The following is a 19,012-nucleotide window of genomic DNA, read 5'->3' as shown; positions in this document are numbered from 1 at the left end:
ATATTCAGGAAACCGTGTAAACAGATGGGCTGTCCTTCCGGCGTTGCTGTTTCGCTTACAGAGCACAAGGAGAGTGGATTTAACACAACGCTTAAGGGTCTCAGGATTTTCACAATGATGCGAGCACTGGCCTCGACTCAAAGTCACCAGCTACATTAGCCCGAACAAGAGAGTCACCCTGTCCTCCGAAGCCAGGCACCGATTTCTCCTCTGCAGCCGTCAAAGTCCTAGGTGGCGTCTCCTTCCTGATGCAAGGCTGCTCCGTCTACACTGGAAATCCGCTGTTTAGGCAGCTACCTTCGGGGGTCGCCCCAGCTGGGTCCTCTGAGGAACGCTTTGGGACTCCCGTGCTGCCTGTGCTACCTTGCTACCTGTAGGTGACGGAGACGGCTCCCTTCCTTCAACTTCACGAGCCAACTTCCGTGGCTTCCTCACCAATCTCGGGCTTCACGGAATTGAAGAGAGTTAGGGCCCCGCTCCGGATGAGGCTTTGGCTTAAGGGAGCGTTGTGGCTGCTCTGGTCTCCTGTCCAGACCACCGAAACTAGGTCCAGATCGGCCATGAAGCCGTTCTGCTTTCTTACCATTCATGCTCCGTTTCCTTCGAGCACCTTTCCTTTGCAGTCCCAAGTTGGCCGCGTGCCACAAGAGGCCTAGCTTCTGGCCTGTCTTGGCTTTTGACTTGCCTTCCTGAGCTTAATCACCGCTAGCTTTGGATTCAGTGTCAGACCCACGCAACGCCTTCTTTCACTTGAACACGTAGAAGCCGTTGTGGAGCTATTAATTGGCCTCATTTCAACACGGCTGTGTGTCCAGGAACAGGGAGGTCTGGGGGGAAGGAGAGAGACGGGGAGCAGCTGCTCAGTGGACCAGTCAGAACACACACATGTATCGATTGGTATCTCGTTTGGACACAATTTGCGGTACCCCAAAAGAATTACAAAGTAACGTAAGAGATCACAGTGAAAGAGTTTGAAATGTTGCAAGGATTATCAGATGTGACACAGAGACGCAAAATGAGTAAATGCTGTTTGAAAAAGTGTGACGGGGGCATCTGGGTAGCTCAGTCAGTTGAATGGCCAACTCTTGATTTCAGCTAAGGTCATCATCTCATGGTTGTGAGATCGAGCCCCACATCAGGCTTCACACTGAGGCTGGAGCCTGCTTAAGATTCTCTCTTAAACATTAAATTTTTTTTTCTTTTTTTCTTTTTTTCAAAAAAAGGCGGGGTGCCCCTGGGTGGCTCAGTTGGTTAAGCGTCCAACTTTGGCTCAGGTCATGATCTCACGGTTTTTGAGTTCAAGGCCCACGTCGGGCTCTGTGCTGACAGCTCAGAGCCTGGAGCCTGCTTCGGATTCTGGGTCTCCCTCTCTCTCTGCTGCTTCCCTGCTTGCTCGCTCTCTCTGTCAAAAATAAATAAACATTAAATAAAATTAAAAAAAGATTCTCTCACCTCTGCCCCTCTCCCCTGTTCATGCTGTCTCTCTCTCCCCCCCACCCTGCTCTCTAAAATGAAAAAAGAAGGGGCGCCTGGGTGGCTCAGTCGGTTAAGCGGCCACTTCGGCTCAGGTCATGATCTCGCGGTCCGTGAGTTCGAGCCCCGCGTCGGGCTCTGTGCTAACAGCTCAGAGCCTGGAGCCTGCTTCCGATTCTGTGTCTCCCTCTCTCTGACCCTCCCCCGTTCATACTCTGTCCTCTCTCTGTCTCAAAAATAAATAACGTTAAAAAAAAAAAATTAAAAAAAAAATAAATAAATAAAAAATAAAATGAAAAAAGAAAACGTGCCGACAGACTTGTTCAACACAGAGGTTTGCCACAGAACTCCAAAATCTATAAAGAGCTTATCAAACTCAACACCCAAAAAACATACAATCCAATTTAAAATGGGTAGAAGACCTGAACAGACATTTCTCCAAAGAAGACATACAGATGGTCAACAGACGTATGAAAAGATGCTCAAAATCCCTCATCGTCCCGGGAATGCAAATCAAGACTGCGATGAGTTACCGCTTCACATCTGCCAGAATGGCTAAAATCAGAAACACAGGAAACAAGTGTTGGTGAGGATGTAGAGAAAAGGAACCTTCTTGTGTGGTTGGTGGGAATGCAGATTGGTGCAGCCACTGTGGAAAACAGTATAGACGTTCCTCAAGCTAAAAATGGGCCTACCGTACGATCCAGTAGTCATACGACTGGATATTTACCCAAGAAATACATGAACACGGATTCGAAGGGATACATATCCCCCTATGTTTATAGCAGTATTGTTTGTAATAGCCAAATTATGGTAGCCGCCTAAGTATCCATGTATAGATGAATAGATAAAGAAGATGTGGTATACATACATAGTGGAATATTAGCTATAAAAAAGAATGAAATCTCGCCATTTGCAATGACATGGATGGAGCTAGAGAGTATAATCCTTTGCAAAATAAGTCAGAGAAAGACAAATACTATATGATTTCACTCATGTGGAATTTAAGAAACAAAACAAGTGGGGCCCCTGGATGGCTTGGTGGGTTAAGCATCCAAGTCTTGGTTTCGGCTCAGGTCATGATCTCACAGTTTGTGAGTTTGAACCCTGCATCACACTGTCAGTGTGGAGCCTGCTTGGTATTCTCTCTGTCTCCCTCTTTCTCTGCCCCTCCCCTGCATGCGTGCACATGTTCTCTCTCTCCCTCTCTCCCCCACTCCTCTCTCTCTCTCTCTCTCTCTCTCTCTCCCTCTCTCTCTCTCTCTCAAAATAAATAAACTTAAAAAAAATCAGCAGCAGTAAAGGGAAAAAAAGAAGAGAGAAACCCAGAAACAAATTTAACTATAGAGAACAAACTGAAGGTTACCAGAGGGGAGATTGGTGGGGAGATTACATAGGTAATGGACCGCACTTCTGATGAAGACGGGATGAGGTGTGTAATTGTTGAATTGCTGTATTATACACCTGAAACTGATAACCCTGTTATGCTAACTAACGGTAAAAACTTTTAAAAAAGGAGGGGAGTCACCTGGCTGGCTCAGTCAGTGGAGTGTAGGATTCTTGATCTCAGGGTTGTGAGTTTAAGTCCCACGTTGGGTGTAGAGATTACTTAAAAATCAAATCTTTAAGAAAATAAAAAGACAGAAATGGAATACAGTACTCTAATAAAGACCTGGTTTATGCTGTGAAAGAAGTAAGTTAATTAATTAAAATCTAGGGCCATCATGGTGTCTCAGTTAAGCTTCGACTCTTGATCTCGGCTCAGGTCAGTTTATGAGATCGGCCCCATGTCAGGCTCTGCACTGACGGCATGGAACCTGCTTGGGATTCTCTTTTTCCCTCTCTCTGTCTGCCTTTCCCGCACCCCTCAAAATAAACATTTTAAAAAATGTATCTAGTAAAAAAAAAAATGTGATACTATAATATAAACTAATGAAAACGGGCTTTATCAAAATATACTCACAAACTATTGCATTTCAAATCATGCAACTTAAACCCATATTACTTAATGCAGAAATAGAGAAATAGTTGATAGAACATAGAGGATCCAAGACACTTAGGTTTATTTAGGAGGTTAACTCACAATAAGGGTGTCACTTTGAGTCACGAGGAAAGGATACACTGACCGGGAAGTGGTTTTGGAACAGCTGGGTTCTCTGTCTCTGGGAGGAAAGAAAGCAGAGTCTCATACACCAGAATAAACCCTAGATGGAATAAAGTGTACCTTAATTCATTGGCTCAAATAAACTTGAGGTAGTTTTAATATTTTCCAAAAAAGATCATAAAGTTTTGTTTCAAAATACACGGTTTCATTTAAGCACTGTGTTAGAGTGCGTACCCGCACAATGTGTGTTTTGTCGTTCTCAGAAAACTGGGCTTATGTCACAGCTGTGGTTTTATTAGCTCTTTCCTTCGGCAGTGTCTAACAGCCCTCTGCCAATCTCTCCGTGTGTTCAGCTCTGTCACCTTCCAAGGCTGTGTTCTGCGGTCTGCCGTCGCACCAGTGGAGCAGAATGTAACCATTCCACTGGTGTTGCATGTTCAGATGTCGTAAACTTAGGACACTTAAGTTTTCTAAGACTGGGATCTGAACACGTCCAGAATCAGATGCACACGTTTCCCTCTGAGTCATGATTGTGAGCTATGTGGGTTTCTTTCTCCTCTCGTTAAGTTTCTTTGAAATCTGAATTTCAAAGTTTGGCTTTCAGTAACTCAGTTATTTTTTTTTTATTTTTTTCTAATGTTTTCATTTATATTTTGGGACAGAGAGAGACAGAGCATGAGCAGGGGAGGGGCAGAGAGAGAGGGAGACACAGAATCGGAAGCAGGGTCCAGGCTCTGAGCTGTCAGCACAGAGCCCGACGCGGGGCTCGAACTCACAGACTGCGAGATCGTGACCGGAGCCGAAGTCGGACGCCCAACCGACTGAGCCACCCAGGCGCCCTTCAGTTGGTTATTTTAAAAGAAGAAAGTAAATTTATAAGTTTTCTTAACCGATCTGAGTAAGCTTTGTTTTGTTCCCGTTTCCACCCAAACGTTAGACTGGTTTTTCACTTATGTAATGAAAAGTAAGTATTCAGTTGCTCTGGATGAGCTTTGTATAGCTTAGGGATATGCAGGTTTCCCCTGCTACCCGAAAGTAGACTGTTGTGTGAACCCTTTCACACACCAAAACGTGTAGAGCAAAGAAGCAGTGCCATTAGTTTCCATGGAAAAACCTTTGAGAGTTCCCTCTTCGTCTTTTCTGACACCTTAGGGTGCAGCTTGCTAACAGACACGCAGCACAAATCAAGATAAAGCACACATACACAACCCAGTTCAACAAAGCGATGCTGGCTCAATGCTGCGATGCTGAGTGTAGTTCCTGGGGAAGGAGCTTGGTGACGCCCTTCTCACTGCTTGGAGGACAGGCTCAGTGCAAAGCAAATGCTGAGTGTAGTTTGGCTTTTTGCCTTTATTGATAAAAGTGAGGATCTTTGTTTTTCTTTTGGTTAGGGAAAGCAGGTACTGTGGTAGGTCTTTCATAAAAGTCAAGTGGTATGACGGGAATTTTTGAAGGGTATGGGATACCCATACTTAGGTATTTCCATCCATCTTTTTGTAGTTATTTATTAGGAAAACTGAAGTGGTATATTTTGGTAGAATAACCCTGGGAAGGAAACTGTCTTGGGGCACCTGGGTGGCTCAGTCGGTTTAGCATTTGACTCTTGGTTTCAACTCGGGTCATGATCTTGTAGTTTGTGAGATCAAGCCCCATATCAGGTCTGTGCTGACGATGCAGAGCCTGCTTGACCTTCTCTCTCTGCCTGGCCCTGCCTCTCCCTCCCTCCCTCCCTCTCTATCTCAAAATACTTTTTTGTTTTTTAACTTAAAAAAAATAACCCCGGAGACTGGTTAACTGCTGCCATTGAGTGCTATATTATATTTTTGACAATTTTTGTCTTCCCTTCTTACCCTCAAAAAAAAATAAATGATGTGGCACCTGGGTGGCTCAGTCGGTTAAGTATCCAACTCTTGGTAATGGCTCAGGTCGTCATCTCTCAGTCGTGGGATCGAGCCCCATGTCAGGCTCTGTGCTGACAGCGTAGAGCCTGCTTGGGCTTCTTCTGTCTCTCCTTTTCTCTCTGCGCCTCCCCCGCTCGTGCGTGCTCGCTTTCTGTCTCTCGCAAATAAATATTTTTTTATTCTCCCAGCAACAAAATCTGAAAGTATGTAAAGGCAACTTATGTTTCTGTGGGAAAGATGGCCTTGTGCTATTGAACAGAAATGTTGACTGAAGAAAATTGTCTCCTTTGAGTTACCCAAGTACACTCATCTACTTCTTAAATGTCTTCGTTTTACAGGCAGCACAGTCCGTGCTGATTTCCCTATTTGAACTCAATACTCCAGAGTTTACAATGTTATTAGGAGCTTTACCAAAAACTTTTCAGGATGGTGCTACCAAGCTTCTTCATAATCACCTTCGAAACACTGGCAATGGAACCCAGGTACCTTTCAGTTCTTCTCTCGGCTATCCTGTGGTATGATGGATGGTTGGTTTCACAGTAGTTGCTTGCTTTTACACGAAGTAAACTTTTGATCCTAGTGTATAATTTTTGCATCTGTACTGGGCAGCATTCCCTAAGCAGAATTAAATCCTGTCCTGGAAAGAGTACGGTCCTTAGGCTTCGCATGTTTGTATCAACTAGGTTGGTGATGAACATGGCCAGGACACAAACAGGAAAGTAAAACGTGAGCACAACTCTGATGACGGCAGCGGCTCTGCAGGCCGTTGGAATTGGGACATGCTCTTTAGAGAAATGGGTCCTTGTTGGAGGGCTAGAAGGGGTGACTTGACTGACAAATAACATCTGAAGAAGCTGGGGCTTTGAAAGGGATGTTCCAAAACCTGTTCACAGGTTTGTGGGCCCATACTTGCTTGAAGGTGCAAACTTTGGTTTTGGGAAAGTAAGTTCTGAATAAATGAAACATTACAGTGTTTTATAGACCTTAAATGGCAAGCATCGTTTACATAATATGCCTAAAGAACTGAACTTAGGTTTTTTAAAAGGACAGACCTTGTACTGTGGATGAAAGAGAAATTAGATGCATTTATAGCAGGCTTAAGGTAAAGTCTGAGGGTTAAAAATAATCAGAATGATGTCTTGGGACTAAAGCTAGTTATCTTTTTAGAAGGAGAAGGAATCGTTTAATTGTATCTTAACAGGCAGGCAAATTAATAATATGAGTGAATTTTACTTCTTTTTACTTCTGTTTATTTTGAGAGAGCATGAGCAGAGAAGGGCATAGAGAGGAGAGAATCCCAAGCAGGCTCTTAGCCTCAATCTCACAAGCCATGAGATCATGACCTGAGCCAAAATCAAGAGTCAGACACGTAACCGACTGAGCCACCCAGGCACCCCAGAATGGGGAGCTAATTTAAAATTGTTAGTTTGGGGGGCACCTGGGTGGCTCAGTAGGTTAAGCGTCTCTCTCTCTCTCTTTTTTTTTTTTAACGTTTATTTATTTTTAAGAGACGGAGAGTGCGAGCAGGGGAGGAGCAGAGAGAAAGAGAGACACGGAATCCGAAGCAGGCTCCAGGCTCCGAGCTGTCAGCACAGAGCCAGACACAATGCTTGAACTCACAGACCGTGAGATCATGACCTGAGGCAAACAAAGTCTGACGCTTAACCGACTGAGCCACCCAGGTGCCCCAGGCATCTGACTCTTGATTTTGGCTCAGGTCGTGGTCTCATGGTTCATGGGATTAAACCCCACATTGACTCTGTGCTGACAGTACAGAACCTGCTTGGGATTCTCTCTCTCTCTCTCTCTCTCTCTCTCTCTCTCTCTCTGTCCCTCCCCTGCTCACATGCGCGCTCACTCTCTCTCTCAAAATAAATAAACTGTTGTTTAAAAACAAAACTGTTTTTAAAAAACAAATTGTTAGTTTGGGGTCCAATGACTCTTTGAGGAAGAAGATGTTGATGATATTTGAGGGCAGGAAGTGGGTAAGGAAAACAAGAGAAGACTAAAGAGTTAGATTTCCAAATAGGGGGAAAGTTTTTCCCTACAGAAAGCAGAGATAAGGACATGAATATTTAAAATACTGACCTACAAATACAGCTCTTTCATACTGTTCAACTTCTTGATTGCATGGCTTCCTTAAGAGCCTTTTAGTTGAACTTACCTGTCATGTGTTAATATTTACTTGACTCCCCCCATCAGGGTCCCATGGGGAGTCCTTTGACAAGGCCAACAGCACGTTCACCAGCCAACTGGTCCAGTCCTCTTACTTCTCCTACCAACACATCACAGAATACTTTATCTCCAAGGTAACAAAAGAGTTCTTTTCCATCATGGCTTGTGTTTGCAGAGTCCCACTCTTAGACAACGGACATTGATATAATTCCAGTTGATTTCCACTTGGCTTCAAAGGTCTTGACATGTAGAAATGTAGCAGATTCAAAAAATTTTTAAGTTTATTCCCAAACTAAGCCTTAAGTGAAAATAACGCATAGGATATCAAATTTTTTGGTAAGTGCAAAGGACACTTACTTTTGTAAATTACTGCTTGATGCTTTAAATGGCATAGTTATGTTTCTCAGATGTGCTTATAGACCAAAGCATAAAAATAGTGAAGAATGGGGAAAGGCTAAATATGAAATAGCATTATGACTGTGTCTTCGGAAAAAAATGTGACTATGAGATTGGGCCTTAATACAAAATATAAGCTGTGTAAACTTTTCACACACTTGTGAAGTTCAAGCATAGGCTGTATTTCAGATGAAGTTCTTGACTCATTAACGGACTAACATTTGTTTCCCTTTTCCTAGCTTTTAAAAACATTTGCATAGCAGTCCATTTTTATTAGTGTAGTTATCAATTTTATTATTAGCCATGTATCATAGCATGCTTCATCATATTCATTACATTTATAGAATGCTTCAGCATCTGAGGAAGAAAAATACATTGCAGACTTAACATCTAGCCTAGTTATTCCTTGTCACACACATGTGACGATCTGATGGCTGAATTCCAGCTTCAGCTGAGTTTTAGAATCTAATTATAGAATTGTACTATAAACATATGTTCAGTAGCGAAACTTCTCTGCCTTCCTGTAAATTTGTGTATAATACCTTTGTCTTGCCTTCAAGTTGTGCCATTATTGTAAACAAATCATAGGAGTTAGCAAACTTTCTGTAAAGGGCCGCATGGCACATATTTTAGGCCTTGTTACCTGTACCCGGTTCTGCTGGTGCAGCGTAAAGGCGGCTGTAGAGGAGGCCGGAGTAAGTAAGTGTTGTGGGTACCGATACCCGATTACCCGATACAATTTTATTTGCGGACGCTGAAAGAAGACTTTTATGTAACTTTCACGTGTCATGAATCGTTACTTTGACTTTTCTCCCAAGTGTCTAAAGAAGTAAACATTTTTAGATTTCACGGGTCATGGTTTGCTGACCTCTGGTTAATCAGAACATTTTGGAAGGTGAAAGACAAACCAGTTGTTAAGGGCTATGCATTCACAGTCCTCGTAAGCTGCCCTTAGTGGATGGACCAGGGGACATGTGCCTTCACCGTTGACAGTTGTCAGGTTTGATTTGGTTTTGCTAATTGTGCTTCGGGGAGTGTACATTCTCATCCTGTTGTTAGAAATACCCTACCTAATCTCAAATGTGTTATGTGTTTTAAAACGACCCCCAAATAACAACTAGTCATCTTTTTCATAGTGCATTTGATTATGACACAGAAAATATGAACTCTGAAGATATTTATAGCTCTCTTAGAGGTGTCACTGAAGCAATTCAGAATTTCAGCTTCCGTAGTCAAGAAGATATGAATGAGCCGTTGAAAAGAGATTCTAAAAAAGATGATGGTGATTCTGTGAGTATTTGAACATTCTTACGGTGCAGATTTGTTCATTAAGACTTTTGCTGGGTTTTGTTTTGTTTTTTTAACTTTCTGTCGTCTTCAGATGTCAGTTTTTAGGGCTTGCTCTGTAAGCGTTCAATGAGTATCTGCCACACGTCGGGCACCGTGCTGGGTCTTAGATTTTACAAGGCAAAGTCGCCGCCCTCAAGTTCCTTATGAATTTTCTGATAGAGACGAGTACTATTGAGTTTTAGGTTAGAACATAAATGAATCTGGTTCTTTTAACGTTCGTTTATTTTGAGAGAGAGAGAACATGAACACACACAAGCAGACTAGCAGAGAGAGAAAGAGAATCCCCAGCAGGCTCCGCACTGTCCACGCAGAGCCCCTCGTGTGGACAGATCTCACCAGTCATGAGATCCTGGTCTGAGCCGAAATCGGGACTTGGACGCTTAACCAGCTGAGCCACCCAGGCTCCCCAAAGTGAATCTATTTGAGATTAATCGGTCAGGGAAGGCCTCTCGCACTAGGTGAGTTTTCCACCGAGACCTAAATGGAGCCGTACAAGGTCTGGGAGAGGAGAATCCCATAGAAGAAGTGGCAAGTCTAAAGACATTTAGATGAGAGCAAGTTGTGCCTAGTCGGGAACCAGGATGAGAGGCAGTGTTGTTGGATCGTTGAGAGAGGGTTGGGGGTGGAACGTGGGCCAGATCACATGGGTCTCGTAAGACCTAATGTGTTTCGATTTTTCTTTCCCCCTTAGTGCAGTGGTGGAGACTTGTGTCACCGGTTTGTGTGGCTCCAGTGAAGGATGTTAGGACCCATTTTTCTGACATTGGTGAATACTGCTCAGTTTGTTCATACAAAGAGTAGTTGTTTGGGGCGAGGGAAGGAAAAAAAAAAGAGTAGTTGTCTTTTACCCTGCTGCTGCTGCTGCTTAGACTTTTCTCAGAACAAGCCATCCCGTCATTTCCTATGGAATCTGTGGTTTCTCAGCGTTGGCAGAATTGGGGAGCGTGGCAGTTCTTCAGCACATCTCGAAAGGGCTCCCTCCTCTGCCTTCCCGCTGTTGTTTTTCTCCCCGTGCCTGTCGGGCCAGAGCCGGCTCACCACTCATATTTGAGGTTCCCCACCCCAAAAGCAGTAACGGTTTGGTAAGAATCACTGCTGACACTTTTTTTCCTCAGAGATCGCAGGCTGCGGGGTGGGGAGCTCAAACAGGATTCTGGCCGACGTAACTTCAAATCCCGCTTCCTGGCAGATACCCAGTAGTCAGATGACGTTATCACGTCTAAAGCTCAGTGTTTCCGTTAGGAAGATGAGGCGACGACATTGTACTCTGAAAGGCGTGGTCCGTGTCAGAAGTGATACGAGTCCGTGCAGCCCAGCTTCCCTCTGGAGCTCACATGCCTCCGGCCCGCTTCCTGCCGCACCGGCCGTCTCGTCCACGAGGCCGCTCCTCTGTGTCGCGGTTGGTAGCAGTGGTCACTCAGCCAAAAGCCTGGGACCGGACAGTTGTCCTCACGGCCCTCTTTCTCTCATCCTCCACGCTCGCTCTGTCGTCCCGTTTTCAAAATAGATCCAAACTCCGTCCACTTCCGTCACTGCCCTTCCGGCTCCAGCCGGCCTTACCACCAGTCCTCTCTCCCCTGGGCTGTGAAAATCGGCACCTCACCGGCCTCCTTGATTTTGCCGGTGACCCCCTGTCGTGTCTTGGCACACCTCCGCTTGTAACCCTGTGGGACGTCCCGGAATAAAAGCCAACGTCTACACAACAGGCTTTTTTTCCCTGCCACTTCTCTGGCCTCGTCTCCTACCGCTTTCCTCTGCTCCAGCCACACTGGCTTCCTTGCTGTTCCTTGAACTTCCCGGGCGCGCTCCTGCCCCGGGGCCTCTGTCTGGGCCGTTCCCGCTGTCTTAAACCTGCTCCCTGGCCGATTTCCTCCAAGTCCCGGTTCACACGGCTTACTCCGACCACCCTAGCTGGCCTGCACTTGCCTCCCTCCCGCCGCAGCACTCGCGGTCCCTTTAACACGGCACCGCCTCCCGCACGCGAATCATCTTCCAGCATTCTGTCTACTCATTCACTGCGTTTTGTACTGTCTGTCCCCCAACTAGAATGTAGACTGCGTGAAGGTGGCCAGCATGCTCTTTTGTTCGTTAATATACCCCCACTGCCAAGAATGAAGCCTGGCACACAGTAGGTGCACGGCGCATGTTTGAAGAATATTAGTAAAGCACCTGAGTAATGGCTTAGCACATAGTTGCTGAGTAGACGGTGGTGATGGTGATCTGGTGGTAGTAATGAGTTTCATGCTAGCATTAGAATCAGCGTTAGTATTGACGTTTTATGATAAAAGTATGTTAATGCGCTCCAACTCCATCAGCCATCCTTTCAAAAGTTACAAGCCTTGAGGCCTTTGGTAAAAGTGTTTTATCATTTTTTAATGTTTTACTATTCATTTTTGAGAGACAGAACAAGCAGGGGAGGGGCAGAGAGAGAGAGGGAGACACAGAATCCGAAGCAGGCTCCAGGCTCCGAGCGGTCAGCACAGAGCCCGACACGGGGCTCGAACTCACGCAAGATCACGCGAGATCATGACCTGAGCCGAAGTGGGACACTTAACTGACTGAGCCACCCACACAACCCCCTCCCTTTTTTTTCTTTTTTGAGAGAGAGACACAGGGAGAGGGTGCACGTGCGAGAGGGAGAGAGCAGGGAAGGGGGAGGGAGAGAGAGAATCCTAAGCAGACTGCATGCCCAGCATGGAGCCTGACGGAGGGCTGAGTCTCAGGAGCTGTGAGATCGTGACCTGAGCCGAAATGAAGAGTCGGTCACTTAACGAACTGAGCCACCCCGGCAACCCCAAAATTTGATTCTTTTATACTTTGTTGACATCCTGTCCTTGTGTGATTTACTACCTTAACAATGGAATCTGGCAGCTTTTAGTTCCGTGTTGGTAGTGAAAGTCCTTTTATGTCTTTAACTGGCATAGAGAGCTGTAATTGCCTGCGTGTTGTTTGGTCAAGCCCTTAGCAAGGGAACTGCAGGAGTCATTGGAAACGACATTCTTTTATGGTTCTTATTTGCTCTCACAGCTGCGGGTTTAGGTTTTTTTGTTTCTGTTTTACATCTTTACGATAAGCTTTGACATTTTGAATGTAAGTTTTAACTTCTCACGTTGGTTCCTTTGAAGCAACAGAGAAACATCTTTTTTAGAATTTCAAAGAGATATTTGAAAGTGAGTTAATTTTCTGCGCCTTCCCCTTCCCATTAATAGATGTGTGGCGGTCCCGGGATGCCTGACCCAAGGGCAGGAGGCGATGCTACCGACTCAAGCCAAACCTCCCTTGATAATAAAGCTTCGTTGCTCCAGTCGATGCCTGCTCATTCCTCCCCACGCTCGCGAGACTATAATCCATATAACTATTCAGATAGCATCAGTCCCTTCAATAAGTCTGCCCTCAAGGAAGCCATGTTTGACGACGACGCCGACCAGTTTCCTGACGGTAGGTCGTGGGTCATGTTTGGTCACCTGTGCTTTCGGGGGCTGGTAATCAGTGGAGCAGGAGAAATACGGTAACTCCCTAAGAAGTAAGGAGCTTCGGAAGGGAGAGGTGTTCCCCCATCTTCCAGGAGCTCCTTTCCGGTGGTTTGGTAGTTTTCTGCCCCAGAGTGAGAAACAGGGTAACCCTGACATCATCCTCAAAAACCAGGAAAACCATACTGACTGCCCAGAAACAAGTGAAGTCCGCTGCGGCTTAAATTTAGTTTATCTCCAGACGCCGTTCAGCCGTTAATTTTTAGACCAGCGTGACAAAACCTTTGAAGAACTACTCATTCTTTGTAAGGGCCCTTTAATGAAGTGTGAAATCATAAACTCTCATAAGATGCGTTCACGACCAAGTGTGGACAAAGTCACCATGAGAATCTGAAGTCAGCTTAGGACCAACTCCAGCACTTTGAGCGGCTTGGACCGAGGGCACAGGACTGGGTTCCAACATTGACGCTGCTGCCCGGCCTGGTGCTTGGTTGACTGTTCCTCAGCGTCCCTTCGGAAGGAGGATGGCTATGTACTACCCATCTGCCCTTCCAGCCACACTTTGCAGTTAGGTTTGAGTAAGATGTACAGACACAAAGTGCAAAACACTGCATATGGCTTAGGTATTTTTAGTAACAAGGAACTACATTTTTCTCTGCAAATTTATATAAGTCTTTAATTTTTTACTGAAGATTCAAGTAATGTAAAATAATAGATAACTGTATGTGGGTGAATTTGAAAATCCACCGCTTAACATTCGTATGATACTACGCTCGGGTAGTTTCTGGTTCTCCTTTGTTACCCCAGTGTTGCTGTCAGTGAACATGTTTCTGCATAAGCTTTTATGCACCTATGTCAGTAACTTACTCTGAGAGATTTCTAGAGATAGAATTGCTTGATAAAGGGATATCTAAGTTGAAGTTTTGAGAGTTACTACCCAATTACTGACTCAGAATACTTGGCCAGTTGAGGTGTAGTGCTGATTGCTTCACCAGCACAGAATATTCAAACCTTTTAAAATTTTGTCACCATGACGGATATAAAATAGGTCATCCCAATGATAGCATTTCCTTAATCACTAGAAAGATTGAGAAGTTAGAGATCAGCAATCTTTTTTTAATTTTTATAATTTGGTAAGTGGAAAAATATCTTCATTTTTATCTCTTTGATTACCAACCAGGTTGACGAATCATGTTTTTACCAATATGTCACGTTAAGCCTTAATGTATCGGGGTGCCTGGGCAGCTCAGTTGGTTAAGCACCTGACTTTGGCTCCAGTCATGATCTTGCGGTTCATGGGTTTGAGCCCCACATCGGGCTCTGAGCTGACAGCTCAGAGCCTGGAGCCTGCTCCAGATTCGGTCTCCCCCTCTCTCTCTGCCCCTCCCCTGCTCACGCTCTGTCTCTCTCTGTCTCAAAAAGAAACACTTTAAAAAAATTTTTAGGGGCACCTTGGGTGGCTCAGTCGGTTAAGCGTCCTTCTTTGGCTCACATCATGATCTTGTGGTTCATAGGTTTGAACCCCACATGAGGCTCTGTACTGACAGCTCAAGGCCTGGAGCCTGCTTCAGATTCTGTGTCTCCCCCTCTCTCTCGCTGCCCCTCCCCTGCTTGTACTCTGTCTCTCTCTGTGTTAAAAAGAAACAAACATTAAAACAAAAAATTTTTTTAATAATATAAAAAATTTTGGGCACCTGAGTGGCTCAGTCTGTTAAGCGTCAGACTTTGGCTCAGGTCATGATCTCACAGTTCATGAGTTCAGGCCCCACGTCGGGCTCTGTGCTGACAGCTCAGAGCCTGGCTCCTGCTTCGGATTCTGTGTCTCCCTCTCAGCCCCTTCCCTGCTTGCACTTTCTCTCCCTCTCTCTCTCTCTGTCTCTCTCTCAAAAATAAATAAACATTTAAAAAAATTTTTTTAAGTATTAATATATCTCAGTTATCACAAAGACAGAATTATGGCAACTTGCCAAACTAACTCTGAATTACAGAAGAATCTATAAACTGCCGAAATGATTGATTTTGGTGTGTTTTGATCTGTCACAATTAGCTGGCTCTGTTGCTGAGGTTTAGTTGTGGCAGCAACAGAACCAGAGGGAATGCATTGGACGTAGCGTGTGCCTGTCCCTTAATCCCTTTGTGGTTCCAGCAGCCCAGTAAACTGAGACCTGTAGCTTAGCAGCTTTGTTCTTAAATTACTTAGGTATAGCCGTCACAAGCTGGCAGACCAGACTGGGTCCGCTGACATTTCTTACCTCAGCTGCAATTTATGTATTTTTTTTTTAATTTTAAAGCAATCGAAAGTTTAAAAAATGAAGGTACAGCACAACGAACCTTCTCTTGACCTCTTGAGAGTAAGCTTCAGACCGATGATCCATCACCTCAAGTACTTGAGGATGTGCTCCCCTTAAACACAGACCCTCTCCCACATAACCCCAAGGTACGCCTCAGAATCAGGCGATTATCATTCGTGCATTAATAATCGCCTGTCCTGAAACCCCATTTGAGTTTTGTCACCTGTCCAGTGATAACACCTTGTAGCCAGAGGACCCACTTCAGAATCTCATCATGTCTCTGTAGTCTCCTTCGGTGGCCGTGGCACTTGTGACGTCCACTTATATTTTAGCACTTCCCTCACTTTGGGTTTGTCTGACGTTCTCTTGTGGTTGGATTCAGGTCATGTGCTCTTGGCATCAGTGTCCCAGAAGTGAAAGTCCATTCTTCAGGTAATAAATGGTTTCACTTTGCCCAGTGCCTGGTGATAGAAACTTTTATCACCTGATTATGTTGGTGCTTACCACGGCTCTCCACTGTGAAGTTACTCTTTTTATAATTCATAAGTGCTTGGGGCGCCTGGGTGGCTCAGTCGGTTAAGCGTCCGACTTCGGCTCAGGTCATGATCTCACAGTTCGTGGGCTCGAGCCCTGCATCGGGCTCTGTGCTGACAGCTCAGAGTCTGAATCCCGCTTCAGATTCTGTGTCTCCCCCCTCTCTGCCCCTCCCCTGCTCATGCCCTGTCTCTCTATCTCTCAAAAAGGAGTCAACGTTTAAAAAAAAAAAAAAAAAGTATAATTAGTAAGTGCCTTGTAAGGTGGTACTTTAAAACTGTGTTAAAATGTATTCATTTAAAAAGTTTCATTTATGTATTTATAATTACATGAACTCATGGTTTGCATTGTACTCAACCGTTTATAATTTGTAATATCATTATTTATGTTGATGCTCAGATTGCCTTTGATTTGACCTGTTCTCTTGCCAGTGTCCCCATCCTTGCATCTGGCATGACAAAATGTTGTGCTGTCCCTGCTTGAGTCTTCGAATCAATCATTTCCCCAGGGGTCGATCTTCGGTTTCATTTAATAGAAAATGGTCTTTAAAGGCTAAAGTCTGAGCACTAGGTATAGCCACTGCTAGTGGGATATCACTCCCCCTAAGACCTCTCAGCGGCCAAAGCTAAGGGAATATATGTATATGTATGTCTATCCACGTGCACACATACACACACTGATGTATACCTATTTATTTCTATATCAAGAGCTATGAGTTTACATAAACTCCCAATTCAATTTAGCGCCATAAGATTATTTCTAGTATCCTCCTGTTCTATATGGATAAGCCCCCCTTTGTGACACTGAGCAACCTGCCTTTCATTACCTTTAATATATTTACCTATTGGATCAGTCCTCCTGTCTGCAGCCAGCTTTCCATCTCTGCCCCTCCTCCTTCTCCTGCACTCCTCACCTCTGCCACTCCACCTGGGTGCGCTCAGCCTCCTTGGGCTCTGACTCCCGGGGCCATGGGTGCCCTTCTCCTTCTCCCTGGGCTCTCACAGGTCACACCTGGTCACCACTCCATGTGGACACCCTTCTTGCCCTGGCTGAGCCCTGAAATTCCGTAGTTCACCACTGTCAGGTGTGGAGACCCTGCCTACGCTGCTCAGAAATCTGTGTTCCCAGGCCTGGTCATCTGTAGTTTGGTGAAAAATCTCTTCATTTGTGAGGCTGAAGAATTACGTTTTTACCAACTGCTCAAGTTAAGAGAGTTAATATTATCACAAAGCCAAAATTATAACAGTTTGGCAAGGTTATCCACTCATTGTCTAATTCTCTTCTCCTTTACTAAAGATCATATATTTTCCATTTGTTAAAGGAAGACATGTTTGGAAATTACATAACCAAAATCTAAACTGGGTGGAATATTTTTGAATTTGAGAAAATTAATTTCTTCGCAGCATAACACTTGATTGACTTCTGAAACCTAAGACAGCCATTTTACGTTGAGTAAACGCTCTCTGAAAATGGATAAGCCATCAAACAAAATAGTAGTTGCTCTAAGCTTCATATTGCAGTTATTTTCATTTATTGTCTGTGTTCATTTTTAAACTTGAGGTAGGGAAGGCCTTGTTAGAAAGGCCTATTTTGTGAACACTGCTAGCATTACCCATTCTTTTTAACGTATTGACCTCCATTGGTTTTTGGATTGTCCTTTCATGTCTGCCTGGTTGCAAAATTCCTCCTCTTTTTTTTTTTGGTTTTTAAAATCCATAACTTTGGGCAGGATGTAGTTATTTTTTTAAGTCAGAATTTCTGTAGAAAGAAATTGTTTTGAAATTCTGAGACTTAATTAGTATGTCTATTATTCAGATGATTCTCTACACATTACAGACACATGAGTGATAAATTTATCAAGATTAACGTGTCACAAAAAACTAACACCCCACTAATGTCCACATGACCTTTGTAAAGTTTACCAGAGACCATAAAACATCAGAATATTACTGCTGGTGAGGATGACACTGTTATTCAAGGAATCCTCTTATCAAAGTTTGCCAGTGAAAAGAATATCCCGTATATTTTCAGCACTGCAACAGAAGTATTATCAGAGTTGTAATTGGGCCAATATTAATCATAAAGACACAAGAAAAACTATTAGTTCAGCCCAGGTCCCCGTGACAGTAGGAAGTCGGTGCTCTTTTCCCATTTTACTCGTGAGAAATCTGAGCCTCCACAGTAATTAAGAATGTACCTCTGTCGCACTCAGGATCAGAGACACAGGTTTGGTGGGTCCAGAGCCTTATCTTTTCACATGACCTTGATGCCTGTCTATCAGAAGAGGAAATACAGTCGGTTACACTTTATCTGAATTAATGACTTTAGGCTTATCTCATTTGTATGATATAAATAGTTCGGTTTTGTAACAAATGTGTTTTCTTTGGCAGAAATGATTTTCCTGTTAGTCACCTGTCCAGACCATTTTAGTCATTTCTGATTATCTCCTAGTGTAACTACAAAGCTTATATTCGTAGAGAAAAGAGCTGCATTCCCTGGAAAGCATTTTTTGGTGACTTCCCTTTATTGGGCCGAAATAAAATTCACTCTTACTGGAACAATCCTCTGTGACAAGTCTGATAACACAACTTTGCAGGAATGTCTTTTATGAGGTTTATAGAGACACATTTATCCTGCTTTGGTATTTCCTGTTAAACTGGCAATGCTGTTCCAGTGCTGGTCTGTATAAATGAAGTTACTGTGGACAGTTTTCATCCTACAGGTTAAGATGTTGATGTTATCCTTAAACTCAGATTTCTTCTTCATGGTTTGCTCTGCTCTTTATAGAGGTTCTTCCGCTTGATCTTCCAAAACCCCAACTTGGTTCACCTTAGTGGTCATAGATCTTCATATATGTGAGTGGTCTTCTCACATATCTCAAATTTTTAAGTTCAGTAATCATATCTTGTGTGCTGTGTATGATGACGTTAGTGTTCTAATTGTAATTCCATGAAAGTTGTCAGAGCAAACTTTTTTTTTTTAATAGCGAATGTTGTCATCATTTTGGCTCCGTTTTCCTTCCCTATCATCTGTTAGTTTTACTCTCATTGAACTCATCTGTTCTAATGGTTCAGCTCTATTTCCTTTCCTCAGGTTTCTGAATCCCCTTAAGTAAAATACAGTCTTTCTTAGGGTGCCTGGGTGGCTTAGTCGGTTGAGCATCCAGCTCTTGATTTCAGCTCAGGTCATGATGTCTCACAGTCCTGAGATCAAGCCTTGCTTCGGGTCCCGTGCTGGGTGTGGAGCCTGCTTAAAATTCTCTGCCCCTCCCCCACTTATTCTCACTTATTCTCTCTCTGTGTCTGTCTCTCTCTCCAT

The 19,012-nt window shown here is 44.0% G+C and overlaps 1 protein-coding gene across 14 annotated transcripts in view; it reads left to right on the top strand.

The window, feature by feature from the left end:
• The window catches only part of CLASP2 (cytoplasmic linker associated protein 2), a 180,958-nt gene that overhangs the window by 150,497 nt on the left and 11,449 nt on the right, over window positions 1-19,012 (top strand). For all 14 annotated transcript variants that reach the window (XM_042903509.1, XM_042903503.1, XM_042903507.1 and 11 more), the window contains 4 exons: window positions 5,817-5,960; window positions 7,681-7,787; window positions 9,186-9,339; window positions 12,609-12,837. In XM_042903509.1, coding sequence (XP_042759443.1) covers window positions 5,817-5,960; window positions 7,681-7,787; window positions 9,186-9,339; window positions 12,609-12,837 — 634 coding nt within the window. The remainder of the gene's footprint in view (window positions 1-5,816; window positions 5,961-7,680; window positions 7,788-9,185; window positions 9,340-12,608; window positions 12,838-19,012) is intronic.

Source organism: Panthera leo, chromosome C2 (assembly GCF_018350215.1).
Source record: "Panthera leo isolate Ple1 chromosome C2, P.leo_Ple1_pat1.1, whole genome shotgun sequence".
NCBI classification, from domain to species: Eukaryota; Metazoa; Chordata; class Mammalia; order Carnivora; family Felidae; genus Panthera; species Panthera leo.
This window is presented reverse-complemented; position numbering and strand designations above follow the sequence as displayed.